This window comes from Mustela nivalis (genome assembly GCF_964662115.1).
Source record: "Mustela nivalis genome assembly, chromosome: 16".
NCBI classification, from domain to species: Eukaryota; Metazoa; Chordata; class Mammalia; order Carnivora; family Mustelidae; genus Mustela; species Mustela nivalis.
This window is the reverse complement of record NC_139035.1, coordinates 64450899-64472295: the sequence shown is the minus strand read 5'-3', so window position 1 is coordinate 64472295 and position 21397 is coordinate 64450899. Positions and strand designations below refer to the sequence as shown.

The following is a 21397-nucleotide window of genomic DNA, read 5'->3' as shown; positions in this document are numbered from 1 at the left end:
ATTCTCAAGGTGTGGTCCAGGGACCCTGGGGGTTCCTGAGACCCTTTCGGAGGCTCTGTGAGATCAAAACTGTCTTCACAACAACGCTAAATGGGACTCGCTTCCTTTGCTCTTCTGCTCTCATGAGGGTTCAGTGGAGTTTTCCAGAAGCTCGGAGACACATGACATGGCAACAAATCGAATGCAGAAGCAGATAGGAGCATCGTCTGTCTGCCGTGCAGACACATGTTCCAAAGATCTGTGAAAACGTGAGACACCGCCACTCTTCTTATGAAACTTTGTGTTTCTTTGTTTTTAAAAATATAGCTATTTTCTATTGAAAAGACATCACTTAGGTGGACCGGTGATGGGTTTGGGTTTTTAACCAAACTAATAAATATTTAAGCCTCCTCAGTTTTCATTTCTCACGTACCAGTGAGTGTCACCCACAGAAACAAAAGATCTCTTGAGCCTGCGATCATTTTTAAGAGCACCAGAGGGTCCGGGGATGAAGAGGCTTGGGAAGCCGTGACCTAGACTCCGTCAGACATACTCTCGCTCCTTGCCAGCTGCCCATGACTTCTTTATCGGAGGGTCAACAAGGGAGGGTTCGACCTGGGCAGAAGGTATGTGCCTGGGTCCCCTGTTTGGGACGAGGGTGGAGGGTAGGGCTCGGGAACAGTCCCAGGGACAATGTGACTAGGAGGTGGGGCCTGGGCCTCCAGGAGGTGTCCCCACAGGTTGCAAACCCCTTCCCCAGAGGTGTGCTCAAGACAACGGGGCCGCACCAGGCTGGGCTCTGATCTTCACCTTTTCGCCACGCTGGATGCCTGCCAACAAGCCTGGCATCAAGCGGGGGTAGACCTCTCTGGTGAGAAGAGAAAGGCTCAGTAGATCCCCACATGAGTTTCTGTGTTTGGACCAACAGTGCTTAAAGGATTGGAAATGGAGGTTTCTGGGGTCTGCTGCTTGCAATCTTCGGGTGAAGCCATCTCTGCAGGATGGGCCCGTTGCCAGAGAGTGGCTTTTCTTGAAGTTCCCTCGAAAGTTGAATAACCGGCTCTTGCATCCGTACACCCCACCCCACCCCCACACTCATAAGCCTCTAATACCACCGTCCTCCGCCAAGAATCAGCATCTAGGAAGGTGTCCTACCTAGAATCTAGCTGGCTGGAGGCACTCTGTTCCTCAGAGCTGAGGGGTCCAGGGAGGGAAGAGAGGCCTTTGCTCTACGGGGTCAGGAATGTCCGGGGCTGCAGGGGCATGACCGCACCCCAGAGGCGCCCCCGTGTAATGAAGGAGACAGGACGTCCCCTCCCAACATTCCCATCGCGTTGGGCATCTGGGCAAAGGAACAGACACAGGGACAAAGGACAAACAGAATGCTGAGAAGCAGGGGTACAGTGGACAGGGCGGCTGGGGAAGCGGGGATGGAAATGGGGGGGCTTTGGGGGGTGAGGCCCGAGGGAAAGGAGGGGTGAAGCCCGAGAGCTGCCGGGGGACTCCTCCTTCCCCAGAACAAGGTCTGAAGACAGCAGGGGAAAGTCTTCTACAGAGTATCCCGAAGACCTTGATTGGAGTTTGCGTGTGAAAACCAACGGGGATGTCTGGGTAAGAAAGGGGCGAGACGAAACAGGGGCTCTTTGGTGACAGTTCCAGTGGAGGGAAGGGGAAAGGGAGGGAGCCAAGGAGAAAGACAGGCTGGAGTTCGGGAGGCTGCTGTGGGCGCCAGGTGACCGCCGACAGAGGAAGGGGCGGGCGCGAGTGAGGGAGACCCGGGCACCTGAGAACAGGCAGGGCCGCGCGGGATGGGGGAGCTGTGCGGTGCAACCAAGAAGCTGGAAGGGAGAAGTTGCTCTGAAAGGCCCAACAGACTGTTTTAGGGGAACTCAGCCGCCGAGGTCACCCCTACTGGGCCGCAGCTGAAGACGGGACATCCGCCTGCTGCAAACAGGGGAAGGAGCCACGGCTGAGGAGCCCCAGCCCACGTGGCGGCCCAGCTGCAGCTGCCGGAACGAAGACAGCCATCTCCTCCCGCCGTCCCAGACTCGGGAAGGGTAGAAGGACAGAAGCCGGGCCTTGACGGCTGCTCTGCAGAAGAACCAGGGAGTGGGTAAGGGAGCCGGGAGAGCCCATAGAGTGGGATCCGACAGTGCGGACAGCACAGCAGCAAGCACGCTTTTTAGGACCTAAGCGCTGTCCCAAGCCCTCCACAAAGTCTGACTCTCAACCCCGCACTGTCACCGTCCTGGGTAAGGATGAGGGTCTCAGGGCAAAGTGCTGGAAGCAGGACTGAAACCCAGCAAGTCTGACTCCACAGCTGCCCTCTTCATAGCTCTACCCGCGGCCTCCCAGGCAGGGCCTGAGCAGGAAGGAGCCCTGGGCCAGCGCCTCAGAGGGACGGGCCACCTGGAGCAGTGTCCCCAGCCCCTGACAGCTGCCACATCATCCCTGCGCTGATCGCTGAGCGGCACGTCCCAGCTCCCCTAGAAGCCTTCACGATGGGCTTGGGGGTCTGCTTTCGGTGCCAGTAGGTGGCCTCCTGCTCTTTCCCCATCTCCATTTCAGATCTCTTTCCTTGAATGGGATGTGCTTCCCGAAGTCGAACCTAAGTTCTTCCAGCGGCAGCACCCCGCCTCTCCCCGGCCTTCTGCCCCTGGCAGGAGAGCAGAAGGGCCCAATACTTTGACCTTAGGTCTTGAGAAGCCAGAAATGCTCCTGCTCTCAGCCCCGGCTTCTCTGGGCCACCCCAGCAGGTTCCTCCTTCCCACATTCCAGAGCCAGCCTCTCCCTTCTGCCCACCGCCTCAAATCCAGCTCTGCCGACAGACACCCACAGGAAAGTTTTTCCCACAATCCCCTTCTCTTTGCCCTTTCAAGGTTCTGGTGGGGGAGGGGGTGAAGAGGGGCTGTGCCAGGGCCATGCACACGACAGCAACATGTATGTGAACACAGGATGAAGGAAGAAAATCACTGAGCTCAGCCCGTGGGACGGACGGGGGAGGGGCACACGCTCCAAGTCTGGGAGCTGCGCCCACCGACCACCCTTCACCGGGCACCCGACACTCGGAGTCCGAATCTGCCTGCTCGCTATCCTTCTGCGGTTCCCTCTCGGTGGCCTCTCTGCCCCTTCCAGGGCCTCACCACTGTCCCGGACAGCTTGGCCTCAGCCTGGACGGTGGCACTGACCAGTCAGGCAAGAGAAGAATCTAGGCCGGGAAGGGGAGGGAGAGCGGAAGATGTTTCCTCCCGTCCTACATAACCCTTGGCAGCAAAGTTGGGGGCTCCATTGCCCGATGCCTCTTTCTCTCCCCACCAATGCCAGGGGGCTCAGCCTATCGTCCACATTCTGTGCAGAAACCAAGCATCCTGCTAGGAGGCCCAAGAGGCCTTTTCTCCTCTGAGGAAGCGTGTATTTCTGTATGACTCACCCCCAGGGCCCTAAAGCCCCCATCCCACCAATCCCAGGATGACCCCAGAGGACGTCGTGTGAGACCACCCAGATCCAAGTGTCCCAGCCTCTCCGGTCCCTAGGGAGCACAAGGGAAGGAGGGCCCTGGGTCTCTGGCCAGGCCCTTCCCTTCCAGCCCAAGCTGGAGCTATAGGTGAGCTCGTGCGTGGAGGTGCGGGTGGGGCACCGCGCACCAGTCAGCGGGGCACAGGGAAGAGGCAGGGGTCGCCTGTGGCTGCCTCCGGTGCAAACACGAGGGACCCTAAACTGGAAGTGGGGCTGGTGTTGGGAAGACCCGGCTTTTTTCCCCCGCGGGTAGGGGCAGGCGTAGGATTCGGCATTAGAACCACAGAAGGAATGGGCCCATAACCCTGCCACTCCCCACCCCTCCGTTCCGTGGAGTCATTGCCATTCGATACCCACTGAGACAAGTTGGCTGCTCCGGCTCCGGCTGGGGGGGCACCGCTCAGAAAACAGCAGCTCCTTTCAGGACCCAGGCTGGCAAGGGCTTTGGGAGGCTGGACTGGCCCAGATCACCCCCCAACACCCCCTCTCTCCCTCCCTCGCCACCACCACCAAAGGACAGAGGGGCGGGGAGAAGGGAGTTGGCGCTGCCTGGGCCATGCCTAGTCCTCCGCTGAGCGGGCCTGGCCCCGCTCCCTGGCATGACGCCGTGCCTCCCCCTCCCTCACTTCCTGCTCCCTGAAGAACTAGCTAGGACCCAGGACACCTGCTTCCTTCCCCACGGGGTCCTCCAGACCCAGCCTATGCCCTGAGGAGGAAGCAGACCCCACCCCTGGGCACTGGACAGTGCCCACCCTTGTGAGAACATGTTCAGAAAGTCATAGAGGTCAGGGAGAGAGTTTGGAGACGGAACCCAGTGCAACTCAGGCGCGGCCGCCGGCCCCTCATCAGGCTCATTTCTTGACACCCTCCAGGCCCCGCTGGGCACCCCTAAACACCCATCCCCACACGAGGGCCCCAAATCTTCCGTCTCCTCCTCTCTCCTGCCTGGACCTCCCTAAAGCAGTCCCAGTGGGGAAAAAAGTCAAACACCCAGGCAAGGCAGACCAGCCAAAAAATGCTCAGCAAGAATTCGTATTGATAAGCAACATAACCAGGCTTTGAGCCTTTGGGTCCAGATTTGTGCCCTGCTTCTCTTTGTGCCCCACTTCCCATCAGCCTCACCCTGGGGTGCTTTGGTAATAGGAATGAAATCTCAGGTGACCGACTCCCACCTTGTCCCGGTTTTGTTCTCCTACCCATTCCACCCGTCCCGGGACTCCGCTCTCTGCCCCCAACTCAGGAGGCTGGAACCCTCGCCTCTCTCCTAACACCAGCAGCCTTGGTCAGTTCCTGGCGCGGGGGGAAGGAGTGGGATGGGGAAGCCATCTCCTGGCCTCCTAATCCAGCAGGAGCTGCTCTGCCCGGCTCTTCCTAGGGATCCTACTGGGATACAGGGGGTGAGGGGGGGCAGAGGTGAGGAGGGGAGAGCTGGAAGAGCCCGCCAAGGGGAAGTGGAGGGAAGGGGCAGGACGGGCAGGGGTCCCAGGCACACCAGGCTGCCAGGGCTTCCGAATCCAAGCTGTATGCGTCTTTCTGGCCATGCGTGAGCTTGTGATCAATGGGTGTCACTATGTGAGAGTCACTGCGTGGGGAGGGGGACGGGCTGGCACGGGAGTGGGAGTAACCTGATGATCCTGGGAAGAGGGGGCGCTGTCTTGAGGTCTGTGTGGGGGATGCGTGGTCCTATGCAGGCGGTGGTCACTGTGTTCCCTGAGAGGGCTAGGATGAGATGCCAGGTCCACCTCGGAGGAAGGGCATCAAGAAAGCCCCTTCCTCAACCTAATGCGCCTGAGGTGACCAGCTTTGGACAAGCTTCCTTCTCGGGGAGTCCTTCCCCGGAGGATCCGTTTGGGGTTGCTGAGGTGGGAGGCTGGGGAGCAGGCTCTAACCGCTGAAGCCAGACAGGGAAGGGCTGGGGGCCCACATCTCCGGAGTGAGGTGGTTGGCCAGGGCCGGGCAGCACTCCTCCTCCGTCACCGCCAGGGGGGCTTACCTTGGGTCCGGAGTGGAGTGGTCCCTCGGATGGGCAGCGGGACGGACGGACGGACGGACGGGGCGGGCAGGAGTGAGGAACCGAGCTGAGCGACGGGCAGAGCCAGGACTCTTAAACCCGGAGCTGGGATCAGATAAGGGCTGGTCCGGGGGCCAGGGCCGGGGTCGGGCCGGCCGGGGGGCAGAGCTGGGCCGGGCCGGGCCGCCCCCTCCCTCCGCAGCGCCGGAGCCAAACTTCGTGTGAATGGAGGGGCCCGGAGGGGGCCGGCGGGCGGGGGCGGGGGGCTGCGGCCGGGCCAATGGGGACGTGGAGCGCCAGGCCCGAGCTGCCGGGATTGGAGGGGCCGAGGCGGGCGGGGCGCAGGGGCGAGGAAGCGGAGCCCCAGACAGATGGAGGCGCAGGGCCGAGAGCCGCGCCCGAAGAGCGGGACCCAGACAGACTCCGGGAGGAAGCGGGACGCGAGACGATGGGCGAAGCGATAGGGGCTGCGCTGGCACGGTGACAGGGGAGAGAGGAGGAGGCGGCGGCGGCCGTGTCGGGACCGGGACAGGGCGCGGCGGGGCGGGGCAGGCCAAGTTAATGAGCTGGAAATGAACTCGGGACGGCCCGGTGGCCCTACGCGCGGCGCGAAGGGGCGGCCGGGGCTGGGCTCCGGGGCTCCGGGGCTCCATCCTTTAGCACCACTGCCTGGCCGGTCACCGTCCCCTAAGCACTGCGTGCGGTCCCGGGTGCCAAGCGCGCGCAACAGCCTCCCCCGCCCGCAGCCGGCTGTGTCCCGGTCCCGAAGGGCGGCTGGGGCGGGGCGCGCAGCGCAGGTGCGGGGGCGCCGGAGGCCGCAGAAGGGCGAGGTCGCTCTACTTAGGGGGTCCTGGGAGATGTGGGGCATCTGACAAGGACCCTAAAGAATGCTGGGGATTCGGGTCCTGGGAGATGGTGGGGAGGACGTTTGAGGCAGAGGGAACTGCAGTCACAAAGTCCTGGGGTGCGGTGGGGCCTCGGAAGTACAAGTCTGCGTGGGAAACAGCCTCACACTGGCCCCCTAGACTAGACAGAGCTCAGGTGGTGGTTCTCAACCTTTTCGTCGCCAAGGACTTCTTTCCATATCTGAATGCGAGTTTTGAGAGGTGCTTACCCACAATCTCCCACCCTCTGCATTTATTAAAGAAAGAATTATTTCCCTGATTTTGTTCACCATCAATACTTAGATATTTAATTACTGATCAGTAACCAGTATTACGGTACTGAGTTGATATACATCTTGCTGGGGGGGGGGGACACAAACTAAGAAACTTGACATTGTTGGTTTAGTTTTGCTTCTAAAAGCCATAGGATGAGAAATGTACAGGGCACACAGGCTGCCCCTCGGGGAGGGCAGTGGACGACAGGGGCGGGTACCACAGGCAGAGTGTCTGTGTTGGGGGAAGAGCTGGAGTACAGAGAGGAATGTGCCAGTTCAGGGTGAGCTCTGAGCTTCTGGAGGCCAAGGAGGTCCACGGAGGCTCTTGACCCAAGGATGAAGTCATAGCTGAATTTTAGGAAGATAAATCTGGAGGCAAGCCAGAAGGTCTGCAGGGAAACCAGACAGCAAGCCCAGAACCTTCATCCTCCCTCCCCTCATCTTCTCTAATCAGTGCATGGACTTTGTGAAGCCCCTCGGGCCTGTCCCCTTCCTCTCTGCTGCATCACTGGGCTGTGGTCTGGGCCACGACCTAGACCCGGGACCATTCCAGCCTCATCCGCCACCACTGGCCCTGCACGCCCGAACCTGCTGCAGCTCCCTCCTCCAGCATGGAAGGCTCCGTCCTCTGTTCTCCCTGTGTCCTTGTTCTCCCTGTGTCTGATGTCCAGCCTTCATCGCTGACATGGCTCCGGCGACCATCACTGATCCCACGCAAACCTCTATCTTCATCCTGAGGCTTTCCCTAGAGCCTCACGGGTCCAGCTGCCGGCGGGGGATTGCCACTTCCACCGGGCAGGCCCCAGACTGAACTCACCATCTTCCTCCTCGAGCCTCGTGACTTCTTTATTTCTGTGTTTCTCCAGGCCAAACAGATTTTAAAACCAAAGTGACCTCTCCTCTTCACCCCTCCCTCTCCCCAGCCCTTGACATGTCAGCTAAGCGACCAAGTCCTGCCACGTCTCCCTTTGCTGTATTCCTCTTGGATGTCCCTTTCTATTTCAAGGCCACTACCAGAATCAGGAAGGTCACTAACAGCCCAGGACCTGGACCTACCCTTCACCCTTTCCTCCATTCTCAAAGGAAGAGCAGCCTGTCACCATCATGTCAGTCCCTGTGTTCTTCTGTCAAACCCCAACGGGGTACTCCTTGCTTACTGGGCACAGTCCAAGCTTTCTGACACTCAGGGAGGAAGGAACCCAAGGGCAGGAGCAGAAGAGATACCTTCTGGTGAGGGAGAAGTCTCTGAGGAAGTTCTTTCCAAATCGTCTTTGCCTTTCCTGCAGAACAGAAGAGCCATTTGTTGAACATCAGGGTGAGGACAGGACTGGGCAATTAGGAGCTTAGAAGTTCTAGAACAGCGCGGTACAAGACTGTGGGAAGCACAGATAGCTGGCATTGAGCTATAGGTTTCTAATTTAAAAAGCGTGACTTAAGGGAGCCTGGGGGACTCCGGACTTGATTCCGGCTCAAGTCATGATCTCAGGGTCCTGGGATCGAGCCCCACATCGGGCTCCCTGCTCAGTGGGAAGCCTGCTTCTCCCTCTCCCTCTCTCGAGTTCCCTCTCTCTATCAAATAAATTAAAAAAAAATTTTTTTTTAAACAAAACAAAGAAGTCTTAAGGGCACCCAGCTGGCTCAGTTGGTAGAGCATGTGACTCTCGATCTTGGGGTCAGGTTGTGAGTTCAAGCCCTATGTTGGGCATAAAGCTAACATGTATTTTAAAAAATTCAAAAGAAGTTCTGAGATAGTCACTAGGAAGCCAGTAGGGAACCAATAGCAAAAGACTTGGGACATCTGTGAGTGTTTATGACGCGAGATAGATGTATTACGTGAGCCTCTGAGAGGCTGGGTGACTTGCCTATGGTACTGTAGCTAGAAGATGTCAGTGCTGGAACTCGAATCCACATGTATTTGACTCCAGGGCTTGTCTCAGGGTAACGCTAGAGTGAATCTTAGTGTGTTAAAAAGAATCTGAATCATCGACATGCGCACAGGTTAGTGTGACAAATCGGCCAGGTTGTGAAGCCCACCATGTAAGATGGTCTCCTGGGATCCACGCCGCACCGGTGCAGCGAGGACCCATTCTGGGTCACCTCTAAATGGCAATCAGGGGAACTGTGTCTCTCTGAAGACCTCTCCTCTTCCGTCAGCTTAGCAAATGGTGTTTTTCTCATTCTCAATTGCTTCTTTTGGACTCACTCCTTCCAACTTTGGCTTCATGTTTTCTCTGACCTTGTTCTGGAAAGAGTAGAGGTGACTCTATCCTGTGTTTACTATAAGATTCCGAGAACATTTTAGCTCAACAATTTCCACGAGTAGTGGGCACCTCGTAGCGGGACGATTCAGACCACAGAGGAGAGCTTCGAGAGAGGGCCTGAGCTCCGTCGCCCCGGTCACGAAAGGACGGCTTAGATAAACATATCCTCTGCCTTCAGCAAGTGCAGTATTCATAAACTCACACTTCCGAGACATAATCTACGTGCTCTCATTACTAAAGGATTCTTCCTAGAAGTTCTTTAACTAGGTGGTTCCTCTAGTATCTTTCCAGTGGGGGCCAATGGATAAAAATTCCATGAATACCCAAAACACTGTGGCAGCGGGAAGGCAACAGGGAATAAAGAAACAACCAGGGACCAGGAGCTGCGATGCCTGGGTTTCTAGTCCTGTCTGCTCTCTTGGGGCCCATCCCTCACTTGGAGAGACACCTGGAGAGTCTCACTTGGAGAGACCTCACTTGGTCTAATTCTAGACCACCTCCAAACACCAGGACTTTTAAATCCTGGTCATCCGGCACCCGATCCCATCAAGCAAGACAGACCTGTATATGAGAAGGCTCTGATCCTCCAGCTGTGCTAGAAAGAGCCAAAGGGCCAAAAATGTGCCTCAGACTCAGGGGCCCAGTAGGGTCCCACCTGTCCTGGTGCTGGGCTCGGCTTCTCCCCATGTCTCTCTAACCTCCAGCTGCAGCCACTGCTTCAACCATATCCTCTTTCAGCTCTGACTCTTCTAGGGCCCAGACTCCCCCGAAGTTGTGAAAAATTATTATAGTTTCTGCCAGCTGGGCCTCCCCTGTTCCATTAAACCCATATCCTCAACCATCTCCTGTTTTCCCATCATACTTCCTCTCCCACCTCCAAGATTTTACCCGAGAAGTCTCATGATCTCGCTCAAGGAAACCTTCCCAGACTGGTTAGTCCCCGGGTTCCCACATACAGCTGCACGGTTTGTGGACTGCACAAAGGCACTCACAGAGGGGGCAAGTTGAGAGCTGAACTGCATCTACCTTGCCAATCCTTACACCCTGGCTCAGAGTTGCGCCCACTTGAGGGATTCCCCTTTTTATTTTTATTTTTGCCCCAAAGTACCACTTGCTCTCCAAGCTACTTGCCATAAGGAGCGAACCTGCCCAGAGCTGCCTCCTTTTTCTACTTGGTAACGAGCTTCCTTATGGACCACTGATGTGGCTCCAGCTCAGGCCCTCCCACCCTCAACATTCTCAAGTTCCAAACTGACAGGTTTTACTAATTCCTTGTAAAGTTGCTTGCTCTGTCACAAAACTGAAAGCTGGGATCTTGCCTATTTTTCTGTACCCTGGAACCTAAGAAAACTTGCTTTCCCTCCCTCTATTCAAGTTCAGTGATAAACAAGGGACTGGAGATAGAGGCCGGGTAAAGTCCCCGGACCTGCAGGGGTGGGTGAATCAGAGGCGGGCTGGTGGTCAGCCAGAATGAGGCAGGGGGCTGCCGGGCACCCTCTGAATGCCCTGCCAGCCCCATCACCCCCCCCCCCAAGAAATGGGGCCAGTGCTATGCAAATGAGCTTTTGCCCAGGGGTCCGGTTTCATCTCTCTGAGCTCCTGGCATAGCAGAACCAACGTGAGCAGCCGCTTGGCAGGACAGAGAAGGGCAGGCTTGCAGTCCCAAGGCTCAGGTGACAGGGCCAGACCCAGGAGACAGGGATGGTGACTGGGACTTTAACAGCCCTCCTGATGCCAATCTTGGGCTGAAAACTTGGTATTTCCACTTAGAACAAGAAACTTGGGCACGAGTGCTGGGGAGAGGAGGGCAGTGGACCGGGAGTGCCCTCTGCAGGGCTCAGTAGGCGGCACCAGAGCAGAGGAAGGCAGCCCAGGGTGGGGATCTCAGGGGGTGTCTGGGATGGGGGCAACAAGAGGGAGAAGGAAGATCTAGCTAGCACTTACTGAGGACTTCGAGGGGGCCAGGAATTGCCTCATGGAAGCCTCAGGACAATGCCCAGGAAATGGACAATAGAGTTATTCTCATTTCTTGGATGAAGAAACTGTTCAGAGAGGTTAAGCAACCTGCTCAAAGTCACCCAGCTAGCAGTGGACGGAGTTGAGACTTGAACCTAGATCACTGCCTCCTGAGATTATATTACGCAGAACTACTTTTTCCAACTCAGCAGATCATTCAAGCAACTTCTAACCCTCTAGTGTCCATTTCAACATCTCCTCTGGTTCCTATCTTCCTATTCCGACTTAAAGGGATCTGGAGAAGAGCAGATCAGCATGTTGGCTATGACAGTACCCGTCATAACAACGGCCACTTGTATACCACTCTCTGCTTTTAATGATTCCCCTGGGGAAAATGAGCACTGAAATATTCGTATTTCTCCAAATTCTGCTCTGATTTTTATCGGGGTCCTGACACCCATTTCTGTGGTGATGATCAACTTACAAGAATGGCTGTGCGTGCTGCTTTTTCCTGCAAGACTGTGTCTCCGCACACATTTTCATATGTGAACATAGCAGCTGATTATGTCCCCACATCACAGCTATTGCTTTCCTGAGGTCCCGTGGTTTTGTGACGAGCCCGCGGTGTGGCAGGGACACACTGGGGTGAGTCTAACCACCGTCTCTGCCTCTGTGACATCTGGCAAATCGTCTTTCTCTGTTTCAGCTTCTCATCTGTAAATGGAGATCAGACCCAGCTCATGGGGTCCCTGTGTGGGCTGTCAGATGAGTCCTCTAGTCCACAGCCACCGCTCAATGAATGACCGGCAATGACGTTACTGTGACGTGTCTGCACATCTTTGTCCCCCCGCTGGACCATGAGCTCCAGGTGTGCAGAGACCAAGTCATCTCTGTAACCATCCCCCACCCAGCACACTGCCCAGGCCTTGGCCTCCACGGAAGTTTGTTGGATGAACGGTTTTAAGCCCTAACCTGGGCTCTTCTCTCCGTCGAAAGTTTGGGTTGTTTCTAGACTTTTCACTGTTAACAAAATACACTTAAAGCCCTTCTATTTCTTTTGCCTTGTTTGGTCTGCACGCCCGGGGAAGCAGGCTGAAAAGGGATATTTGCACGTGTCCTTGCCCTGTGAAAAACAGAACAGCTGTGATTCAAGGAAGCGACGCCAATCCTTTGGGTCACATTACAAATCAGTGACAAAGATTAGAACACTTGACCCCACCCCCCTTCCTCAGGTGAATCTTTCTCCTCTCTAGCTACCTCCTTCTGGATCAGGGCGCCCTCTTCAAAAATTGGAGACAGGGTAGTGCCTGCTGGAGAGAAGAGCTGGCACCCAGAGGCCCCTGCTGGAGGTCGTGAGCTGCCAGCAACCAGGGGGCCCTCCGAATCCCCGGGAGACCAAAGATCTTATTCCCAAACACATCGGGCCTGTATTTTCTCAGAGCAAGAAGCCTCTTAGGGAAGAGCGTGCCGGCTTTTCTTTTCTTTTCTTTTTTTCCTGAGGGGGTGAGGAGGCGAGCTCTGAGTTGTCCAGGAGGAGGGACTTGGGCTAAAAATAGCTATGGCGTGCGGCTCAGCCTCCAGTGGTACCCAGGACCGGGGAGGGGAGGGGGATGCTCCGGCGCTGTCCCCAGACTGGTTGCTGTGGAAACGAGAGAGGAGCAGGGGAGCCTGGGAAGTGGGGATGACACAGATAGCAGGTCCTAGCCGGAGCTGCCGCTGCATGTAGGAGAAACAACGGTGTCTGTGGCTCCCACCCTCCACGGGGGCCGGGGAAGGGGTGGTGTCAGGGGCATGGACGCTACGCCCCAGGGGTCTCTGCTGCCGGCTACTCTCCTCTCCACGCGCTGTGAGTTGAGTTGCGGGGGACTTGGGTTTGGGCCCCTAAATCCAAGGCAAGTGGGGGCTTGGGAACAGCTTGTTCCTGAGGGAGTTTTCACCAGATCCTCTCCCACAAAATAAACCCTCTCGCTGGCCAGCACTCCCCAGGGGGAGAAAGGGCGATCCAGGAAAACGTGGCACTGGGGTCTTCCGGAGAGGGCTCACAGCATGCACAAGAACTAAGAAGGAGCAGGCTGGGGGAACAGGGATCTTCGGAGGGAAGGTGCCGAAATCAAGGCTAGTTCACACATTTACTTCCCCAATGAGAAACATGCGGCCTCCACTCAGGAAGACAGGAGGGGCCACGATCAAAGTAAGGCCCACCTAGACGCCTGTGGCGATGGAGAGCAAGACAGATCTGGCATCGATCAGACTGTGGGGGTCCTCCCACCCCTGGGAAGACAGATCTGTCTAAGCAGGCAGATTGGGGGTCAGATAACCTAAGACCCTGGGAAACATCTGGAAGTCCATCTGGGGCTGATAGTAGGGTAAGTGGGACGCAGGGGCTTCTCTGCATGACTCGGGGTCTCCGAACAGTCCGTGTGCATAGAGAGAACTTATAGAGGACATCCCTGGCGGCAGGCAGGGCAAGGGAAGCCCACTCTGGGGGGAGGAGAAGACCCTAGTCTTCATTGGACCCGGTGTCCCCTGACTCCTCTTGCAACATAAATGTGGGGAGGGGCATCCCTAAGCACCAAGCTATCTTTTTTGGGTTTCCCTCCTGCCCTCTACCCTAGTACACACACACACACACACACACACACACGGCCTCCCAAGGCCTGGCTGCAGAGCACCTCATTCCAGAACTTGAATTCTGGAGACCTGGGTTTGGAGTTGCATATCCAGGCGGTGTCTCCCCAGGATCTGGTCAAACATCCAGGCCATCTGTGGTCCTTGTCACATTCCTCCCGTCCACCCCACCCTCCCCCACCCCAGCCAACCCAGGTTTCCCTGGAGTGGGAGGACAGAACAACCCCCAGGAAGAGGGGAAGGCTGGAGAGAACCAAGTCCTTCTTCTAAACCTTTCCTTATAGGGGTCTGGGGCCTAGGGAGGGGCTCTGGACCTCTCCCCCAGGGCACACTGCAGCTCAGATCGCTCCTCGGGGGAAGAATTTGAAGCAAACTCAGGTGGGCTTCCCTTGGAACGGGAGCTCTGGGCCAGATTGGCTGGGGGTGGGGGGCTGTGCTTAGGGTAGTCAGTGAGGAGTGGGAGGCTGCCGGCAAAAAAACAGAGGGAGTGGGGCGGTAAATGTGGGGGCTTAGTGCTTCGCTGGATCTGGTGGAAGAGGGCTCAGGAGGAACAGGAGACTCCCGGGGGATGCGAGCCTAACTCCGGCTGAACTTTGCGCGCCCGGGCTGTCCGCCTGGGTCTCCTCTCTTGCAGCCCTTCCAACGCCCTTCCAGGCTGCCTCCGCGGGGGAAAGAACCCAGGGGCCCCGGGGGGGGGGGGGCAGACACCCAGCAGCGATGAGCGGGAGGGGTCTAGTGCTCCGGGAGGACTTGGAGTGGGCACGTCCTCGGGCGGGGCTGCTCGGCCCGGGCCGCCGGAGAGGTCGCGCTGCCTTTCCGCCCCCCGCGCGCGTCTTCTCCGCCCGCTGCGGGAGGGCAGGCAGCTGCGGGAGGGGGCTGAGCGCGCGCGGGGCGCCGGCAGGAAGGAAGAGGAGCGCGCGGGGGTCACGGTGAAGTTCGGCCGAGCGGGTCCCGGGCCCGCGCAGGCCGCAGCCAGGGCGCGCGCGGGGGCGCTGGGGCGGGGGGCCGTGTCCGCGGGCTGGGGGCGGCGGAGGGGGGCGCGGGCAGCGGCGGGGAGGCGTGGGGGCGGCGGTCGCAGGCGGCCGGGGCGGGTTGGGGGGGGTTGCACCCTCCGAGCCGCGCGGTCCCGCGAGCCTGACGGCGCCGCGCGCTCCGGTCCCGCAGGCCCCCTGCGGCCGCCGCCATGGCGCGCGCCGGTGCCCCCCGCTCCCCGGGCCGCGAGCCCCCGCGCCGCCGCGGCCGCCAGCGCTACGTGGAGAAGGACGGCCGCTGCAACGTGCAGCAGGGCAACGTGCGCGAGCCGGGCCGCTACCTGACCGACCTGTTCACCACGCTGGCCGACCTGCAGTGGCGCCTCAGCCTGCTCTTCTTCGTGCTCGCCTACGCGCTCACCTGGCTCTTCTTCGGCGCCATCTGGTGGCTCGTGGCCTACGGCCGCGGCGACCTGGAGCACCTGGGCGACGCGGCGTGGACGCCGTGCGTCAACAACCTCAACGGCTTCGTGGCGGCCTTCCTGTTCTCCATCGAGACGGAGACCACGATCGGCTACGGCCACCGCGTCATCACCGACCAGTGCCCCGAGGGCATCGCGCTGCTGCTGCTGCAGGCCATCCTGGGCTCCATGGTGAACGCCTTCATGGTGGGCTGCATGTTCGTCAAGATCTCGCAGCCCAACAAGCGCGCCGCCACGCTCGTCTTCTCGTCGCACGCCGTCGTGTCGCTGCGCGACGGCCGCCTCTGCCTCATGTTCCGCGTGGGCGACCTGCGCTCGTCGCACATCGTCGAGGCCTCCATCCGCGCCAAGCTCATCCGCTCGCGCCAGACGCTGGAGGGCGAGTTCATCCCGCTGCACCAGACCGACCTCAGCGTGGGCTTCGACACGGGCGACGACCGCCTCTTCCTCGTGTCGCCGCTCGTCATCAGCCACGAGATCGACGCCGCCAGCCCGTTCTGGGAGGCGTCGCGCCGCGCCCTGGAGAGGGACGACTTCGAGATCGTCGTCATCCTGGAGGGCATGGTGGAGGCCACGGGTGCGGAGGGGCGGGGGCGGGGCGGGGTGAGGCTGGCGGGGGGTGGGGGGTGTCCCCTGGGGGGCGGTCACCGGGAGCTGCGCGGGCCCGGAGCCCACACGCAGCTAGCGTGTGCTGCGCGGCCCCGACGCACGGGGCCTCGGGGTTCATCTGGTCCTAGCGAAGGTCACTTCCGTGCTCGTTTTCAGACGGGAGGCTGCCCGAGGAGAGGTTAAGGCAGCTGTCCGTGGTCGCAGGGAGGTCAGTGGGTAGGGCGGGGGCAGTGCTACTGGCTGCAAGGTTTGATGTTCCAGAAGCACAAGGACGGTAAGTATGTGGGATGTTCCAAAAGCGCAAGGACGGTAAGTTCGGGGGTTTCCCACTGCGGAGAGGTCCAGGCCCCTGAACTTGGTGGCACGGCTCTCCCATGGCCCAGAGCATGCCCAGCCTGGACCTTAGGAGCAGGCTGACAGCCGGTCTCACTCCGTCTCTGTTTCCCCACCCATCAAAAGACTCTCGGCTTCCATCGACAAAGGAAATAGACGGTCTTAGCATTTCTGGCCCCTTTCCAGAAGGAGCGCTCAACGCCCCTGTGAGGTCAGGACTCAGGCCCACCCCGTGCAGCGTTCGGGAGCAGGTGGGAGGGCCCAGTGCAGCAGCACAGATGAGGTGCTGCGAGACTTGACATCTGGAAGCGGGAGGATGAGAGAAGCCTAGCGGGTGAGCACAGGGCCGTGAGCTGTGGCCTCTGCGGCTTCCCAGGCTGGTGCCCTCAAACCCGTCTCCTGGCCCTTCCTGCCCAGCCTCTGCCTCACCACCCTCTGCCCCAGTGCTCCCCACTGCTTCTTTACTAGCCCACATCCCCCCACCCCCACCCACGCTCCTTCTAGCTCCTGCTCCTTCCCCTGCTCACCCAGGCCCTTCCCTTGCACTCTAGCCCCTGTCACTCTCCTGCCAGCCCCAAGACAGCTGCTGTCCTTGCAGACAGGTCCCTACCCGGTCCTCTCCTCCTCGTACCCTCAGCGCCTCCCTCTGTTCTTCAGAGACCTCTCTCCCCAGTGTCCCTTCTGCCTCTTCTGCCCTTCCCCCACTGGACACTTCCTATTCCAGCCTTCAGGGGAGGAACACCACCGTGACCCATGTCCCCAGGCTATGTCAGGGCTGGGCTTACAGTGCCGAGACCCATCTCTGGTTAGCTTCCATTCTCCCCTGCTCTGAGGTGGACATGGGCTGGGGGACAGACCCAGGCGTAGAAGGAGGACCGCTTGTCCTGGTGAGTGTGCCAGCCCAGCAGGGAGGACGGGGCCCAGCCCTGGGTTGCAGAGGACTGGGAGGGTGGCATGGAGGAGACAGGGATGGGAGCTCATCTGACTTTTCTAGAGAGACCAAGTTGGAAAGGATGGCAATATTTTGGGTGAGAGAGTCAGGATTCAAAATGCTTTTGAAAAGCAAGGATAATGAGCCAAAACCCAACAAGATGACATTTAAAAGGAATAAATATAAAATTCTACATTTAGGCTTTAAAAAAATCACTTATGTAAGCACCGCATTGAAGAGCTTTGGTGAAAAAAAGAACTGGGGGTTTTAGTTGGCCACAGGCTTAATGTTGCAGCACTGTGATTTTGATTCCAAAAATGTTTATGTAACGTAATCTTGGGCCCCGTTAGCTAAAGCCTCATGGCCGGAAGAGAGAGAGAGGAGGTGAGCCCTCTCCTGTGCGGGTCAGGCCCCAGCGGGGTATTTATCATACGCAGAGTGCTGAAAGGGTCCTCCTTGGTCATTCGGGTTTGCAGTCGAGAAAGTAATATTTCTGGAAGCCAGGTCACCTGAAGAAGGGTGGAGAGAGCCGGGGGTGTTCAGCCTGAAGAGGAGAAGACACGACGGGCCCCGAGGTTCCCGAATGGGTGTCAAAAGGCAGGGGAGCAAAAGCAAAGGTGGCGATCCTGGGGAGGCGGATCTGAGCTCTTCCTAAGAACAACCGCTGAGAGTGTCCCACCTGGGAGGCGGTGAGAAGCGCCAGCTCGGTGCCCAGTCGTGGGGAGGCTGCGGTAGGAAGCCCCGTGTGGAAAGGGAGGTTGGACTAGACGATCCCTAAGGTCAGTTTCAAGGTTCAGCTTCTCTGATTGGCATCCCCCGCAGAGAGGAGGGGAGAGCCTGAGCTGGAGGCTGAGTTCGGACCCCCTCCCAGGGGAGAGAGCTGGGCAAGGTATAGGAGTTGAGAAGGGGGAGAAGACAGGTTGGACCCAAGCGGGCGTGGGAGGCCCTGGCGGAGGAAGAGAGGGAGCAATGTGGGACTCGGGCTGCGGAACGAGAGCCAGGAGAGGGAAGCCCCGGGCTGGGATCCCCCCTGACCCGTGCCCCTCCCCCCAGGAATGACTTGCCAAGCTCGGAGTTCCTACCTCGTGGACGAGGTTCTGTGGGGCCACCGCTTCACATCAGTGCTCACCCTGGAGGATGGCTTCTATGAGGTGGACTATGCCAGCTTCCACCAGACCTTTGAGGTGCCCACGCCCTCGTGCAGCGCCCGGGAGCTGGCCGAAGCCGCTGCCCGCCTCGACGCCCATCTGTACTGGTCCATCCCCAGCCGGCTGGATGAGAAGGTGGAGGAGGAGGGGGCCGGGGAGGGGGCGGGGGCAGAGGCTGGCGCTGACAAGGAGCAGAACGGCTGCCTGCCGCCCCCAGAGAGTGAGTCCAAGGTGTGACCCGTTCCCTCCAGACCCCTGTGGCAGGGCCAGACACTGGTACCCGGGAGCTGGATGTCAGAGGCCGAGAAGGAGGCAGGCAAGAGCCCTGGGCATGTGGTGAAGCTGGGGAGCCCCCTCGGAATCTTAAGCCTAGAATCCAGTAGAAGGGAGGGCATCTGATTCCATGGAGGGTGGGGACGGGCGAACGTGCCAGCCTGTGTTTGTCCTTCACGTCTGTTCAGGGGTGGATGGCTGGAGCGAAAGGTGGACTGCTGTGGGCCACATGGGGAGGTGGTAGCGGAGTGAGGGCCGCTGGGGGCTCCGTAAACCGGCAGACAGAGGTGGTGCTCTCGGGGCTGCTGCTAACCCAGAGAGAAGGACTTGCAAGTTCTAAAAAGGCACCCTTTACCCCCAGGCCGATGCCACCCCAAACCAGCGTACACAGCGTGGGGAGCAGAGCGCGGGCTAGATTTTAGTCCCCCCTCGTCTCCTCGGCCAGCCTCCCCGTGTATGGCACACCTGTCTCGCTGGACACAGTGGCCGAGCTGACCCAGAGGAGAGGAGGCTAGATGGTAGGTGGGCAGAGATGAGGGTCACCATGGTGATGGGGGGAGCAGGAGGTTGGACCCTGCAGGCGTGGCTCAGCGGGGTGTGAATGACCTTGCCCCGGTGCAGGAAAACAGGCGGCGCCCGACCCTGTAGCAGGGCCTGGAAAGGAGAAGAGGAGAACCAGGGACCGCTGTTTTCTGAGAGCGAATGAGATCTCAATAGCGCCTCGGAGGCAGGAGGTGGGGGACATTCTGCGGAGCAGGAGGGGTCAGGAGAGAGATTCAGAAAGTGAGTTCTCTAGACCTAGGACACAGGGGCCCGCCGGAAAAAAAGAAAATTTGTCTTGGGGCCCAGCGTCAGGGCATTCCCAGAATTCCTTGGGGCACACCAAGTACAGAGCAAGGACCCCACGAAGGTGGGGTGGGCGTTCAGAGCGCACTGCGCCCAGGGAAACAGAGAAGTCAGCCCCTGCGGCAACTGGACAAGGTATGTTCCGGACCGAGCCCGAGCCCTCCCTCGGAGCAGAGGACAGGAGGGCTTGGTGATGGGAAGTTTAGGGAGAATGAGTAAGCCGGCGGTTACCAAACCGGAGTGTGCGTCAGTCACCTGGGTGGCTTGCGAAAGCACAGACCGCTGGGCCCCACTCCCAGAGTTCCTGACTCAGTAGGTCTGGGGTAGAGATCCGAAACTCGCCTTTCCAGCAAGTTCCCAGGTCATGCTGACGCTGCTAGACTGGGGGCTGCCCTTGGAGAACCACGGCCCTACACAGAAGACTTGGGAATCGTATCAGGAGTAGCTGAAGGGGACGGAGGAGAAGCTGAGAGGGAGCGGAGAAGCTGGGCAGTAGCTGAGGGGAGCGGAGGGGGGCTGGGGTTGCTGAGGAGAAACGGAGGGCATGGGGGGCAGAGACGGAACTGTAGACCACCGTGGGTGGGAAAGGGGACCCTGAAGCCCAGGCTGACAAGTCAAACTCTGGGCCTGGGAACGCAGCCATCAGGGGAAAACTCGGGTGATAAGCGGGATGGTGTTGGGGGAAGATGAACAGGCCAGATAGGGAAACCCCGAGGGGTTGCTGGGCTGGGGCTGGGGCTGGAGCGGGACGGGCCTCTGCGACCGGAGAGTGAGGCCCTCATAGGACTTAAGAGGCAGGATTGAACACGATGTGAGGCAGAAGCCGGATGTGTCTGCGGCCTGATGTCTGCCCAGCTGGGGCCACTCACCCCCCCCCCCCAGACACGGTTCCCGCCCCACCTCCACCCCTCCCGGGTCATCGAATCACAGGGGGGGTGGGCAGCCCTCCAGGATGGGGAGGGGGGACAGACCGAGGTGGAGGGGCCTGCGGCTGGCCTCCTGAGAGAAAAGGATCGGTCCAGGCAGCCACTTACTCCTGCAGCGCAGCCAGGCGGGGACCTCCTCTCCTTGGTCCTGGCCACACCCTGCCCCTGTGCTTTAATAAAAGACGGAGCCCCTCGGGGGAAAGCAGCCCAGTCGGCTCCATTCCAGACTGGGAAGCCGAGGTCCTGTGGGTCCCGGGGCCTCCTGCAAGCAGGAGAGGGGGCCGGAGAGAGCTGCCAGCACGGGGGGCCCCAGAGAAACAGCTCTGCCTCAGGTCACAGGGCTACCTGAGTCACCGGCAGTCGAAGAGGAGGTCCTGGACCCTGGCCTCGGCTGTTCCCTCGAGAACAAATGGTGTAGGACAGGGTTATTAGGTTTAATTCGGTGGAACAGGTGAGTCTGGACAGGAGGGGGCTGTTGCCGCTCAGTTCCCGCTCAGGGCTCCGCTGTGCACAGTGCGAGAAGGCGGGAGCCCTCGGGTGGGCCCCTGCCGCTGCCGCTAATTAGCTTCATGACTCTGGGCAAGTTACACCACTTCTCTGGGCCTCAGTTTCCCCTTCTGTAAAAATTACACTTAGCATACTAGTAATGCTCAATAAATGTTTAAATAACTGAATTAAAAGAGGTAAACCGGGTGCCCCTTAAGGAGCAGAGCAACCACGAATTCTCAGATCAGAGAATCGTGAAGCAATGATGCATTCAGGGGGCCCCTGGGGCACTGGAGGGGAGGGGCGCCAAGACCTGGGGGGCGCACGCCGGCTGTGGGGGGTGCGGGCCCGTGCGCAGGGGCTCTGTGGACAAACGGGCCCTCCCCTGACTGCTGGCCTCGCTGCCACCCAGGGGACTGTGCTCTGAGGCTTCTTTCCTTGGGGCTCAGACAGAATAATGAGGATGTAATGAAGACTGGGGAGGAAAAGGCTGAGGCCCCCGGGCCTGGGAGGAGTCAGGTCCAGGAGGAGGAGGGCCAAGAAGGAGAAGGCGGGGTGGTGTGGAGAGCGAGAAAAAGACCCCACCTGCAGCCCCTGCCCGGCCACATGCAAGAGGGACAGAAGAGGGAGGGGGGCCGGGCTCAGTGAACTGACCCCATCTGTGCTCCCCTCCCCACGCTGGAGTCCCAACAGGGATTGGCAAGGCACGGACAGCTCAGGCAGCAGATGGGACCCAGGTGTCCCCTCCTGGGGTGGGTGGCACGGCCCACAGAGGCCAGATGGTATTTGCGGTGGGAAGGGAGGGCGGGGTCATGCAGACTAGGTTGTCAACCCCCCAACTACCGCCTGGCCACACACCTCAGCCCCGGGGCAGGGAAGACA

The 21397-nt window shown here is 59.3% G+C and overlaps 2 protein-coding genes and 2 long non-coding RNA genes across 9 annotated transcripts in view; 2 read left to right on the top strand and 2 right to left on the bottom strand.

Annotated features, from left to right (window-relative positions):
- KCNJ10 (potassium inwardly rectifying channel subfamily J member 10) overlaps positions 1–5997 on the bottom strand; it is a 29030-nt gene extending 23033 nt beyond the window's left edge. Inside the window, exon 1 of the mRNA XM_082704357.1 lies at positions 5489–5997. The gene's annotated coding sequence lies outside the window, so the exon portion shown is untranslated. The remainder of the gene's footprint in view (positions 1–5488) is intronic.
- On the top strand, positions 612–11933 carry LOC309850431. Of its 3 annotated transcripts, none has more exons than XR_014304229.1 (4): positions 612–1590; positions 1863–2092; positions 2548–3583; positions 11589–11933. It is a non-coding gene; the product is annotated as an uncharacterized lncRNA (long non-coding RNA). The 3 variants fall into 3 exon arrangements; XR_014304230.1 differs by having other exon boundaries at positions 1853–2092; XR_014304231.1 differs by lacking the exon at positions 612–1590 and having other exon boundaries at positions 1610–2092.
- LOC309850432 lies at positions 6663–14919 on the bottom strand. Of its 2 annotated transcripts, XR_014304232.1 has the most exons (3): positions 14832–14919; positions 11367–12005; positions 6663–7945 (listed from the first exon to the last, which is right to left on the bottom strand). It is a non-coding gene; the product is annotated as an uncharacterized lncRNA (long non-coding RNA). The 2 variants fall into 2 exon arrangements; XR_014304233.1 differs by lacking the exon at positions 6663–7945 and having other exon boundaries at positions 11298–12005.
- On the top strand, positions 12527–20073 carry KCNJ9 (potassium inwardly rectifying channel subfamily J member 9). 3 transcript variants are annotated; one of them, XM_082704354.1, is made up of 3 exons: positions 12527–12728; positions 14675–15540; positions 17890–20073. In XM_082704354.1, exons 2-3 carry the CDS (start codon positions 14694–14696, stop codon positions 18219–18221), a joined length of 1179 nt encoding a protein of 392 aa, XP_082560480.1. In that variant the 5' UTR covers positions 12527–12728; positions 14675–14693; the 3' UTR covers positions 18222–20073. The 3 variants fall into 3 exon arrangements, with proteins under 3 accessions (XP_082560480.1, XP_082560481.1, XP_082560482.1); XM_082704355.1 differs by having other exon boundaries at positions 12527–13248; XM_082704356.1 differs by lacking the exon at positions 12527–12728 and adding an exon at positions 13733–13888.
- Positions 20074–21397: the final 1324 nt, after the last annotated feature.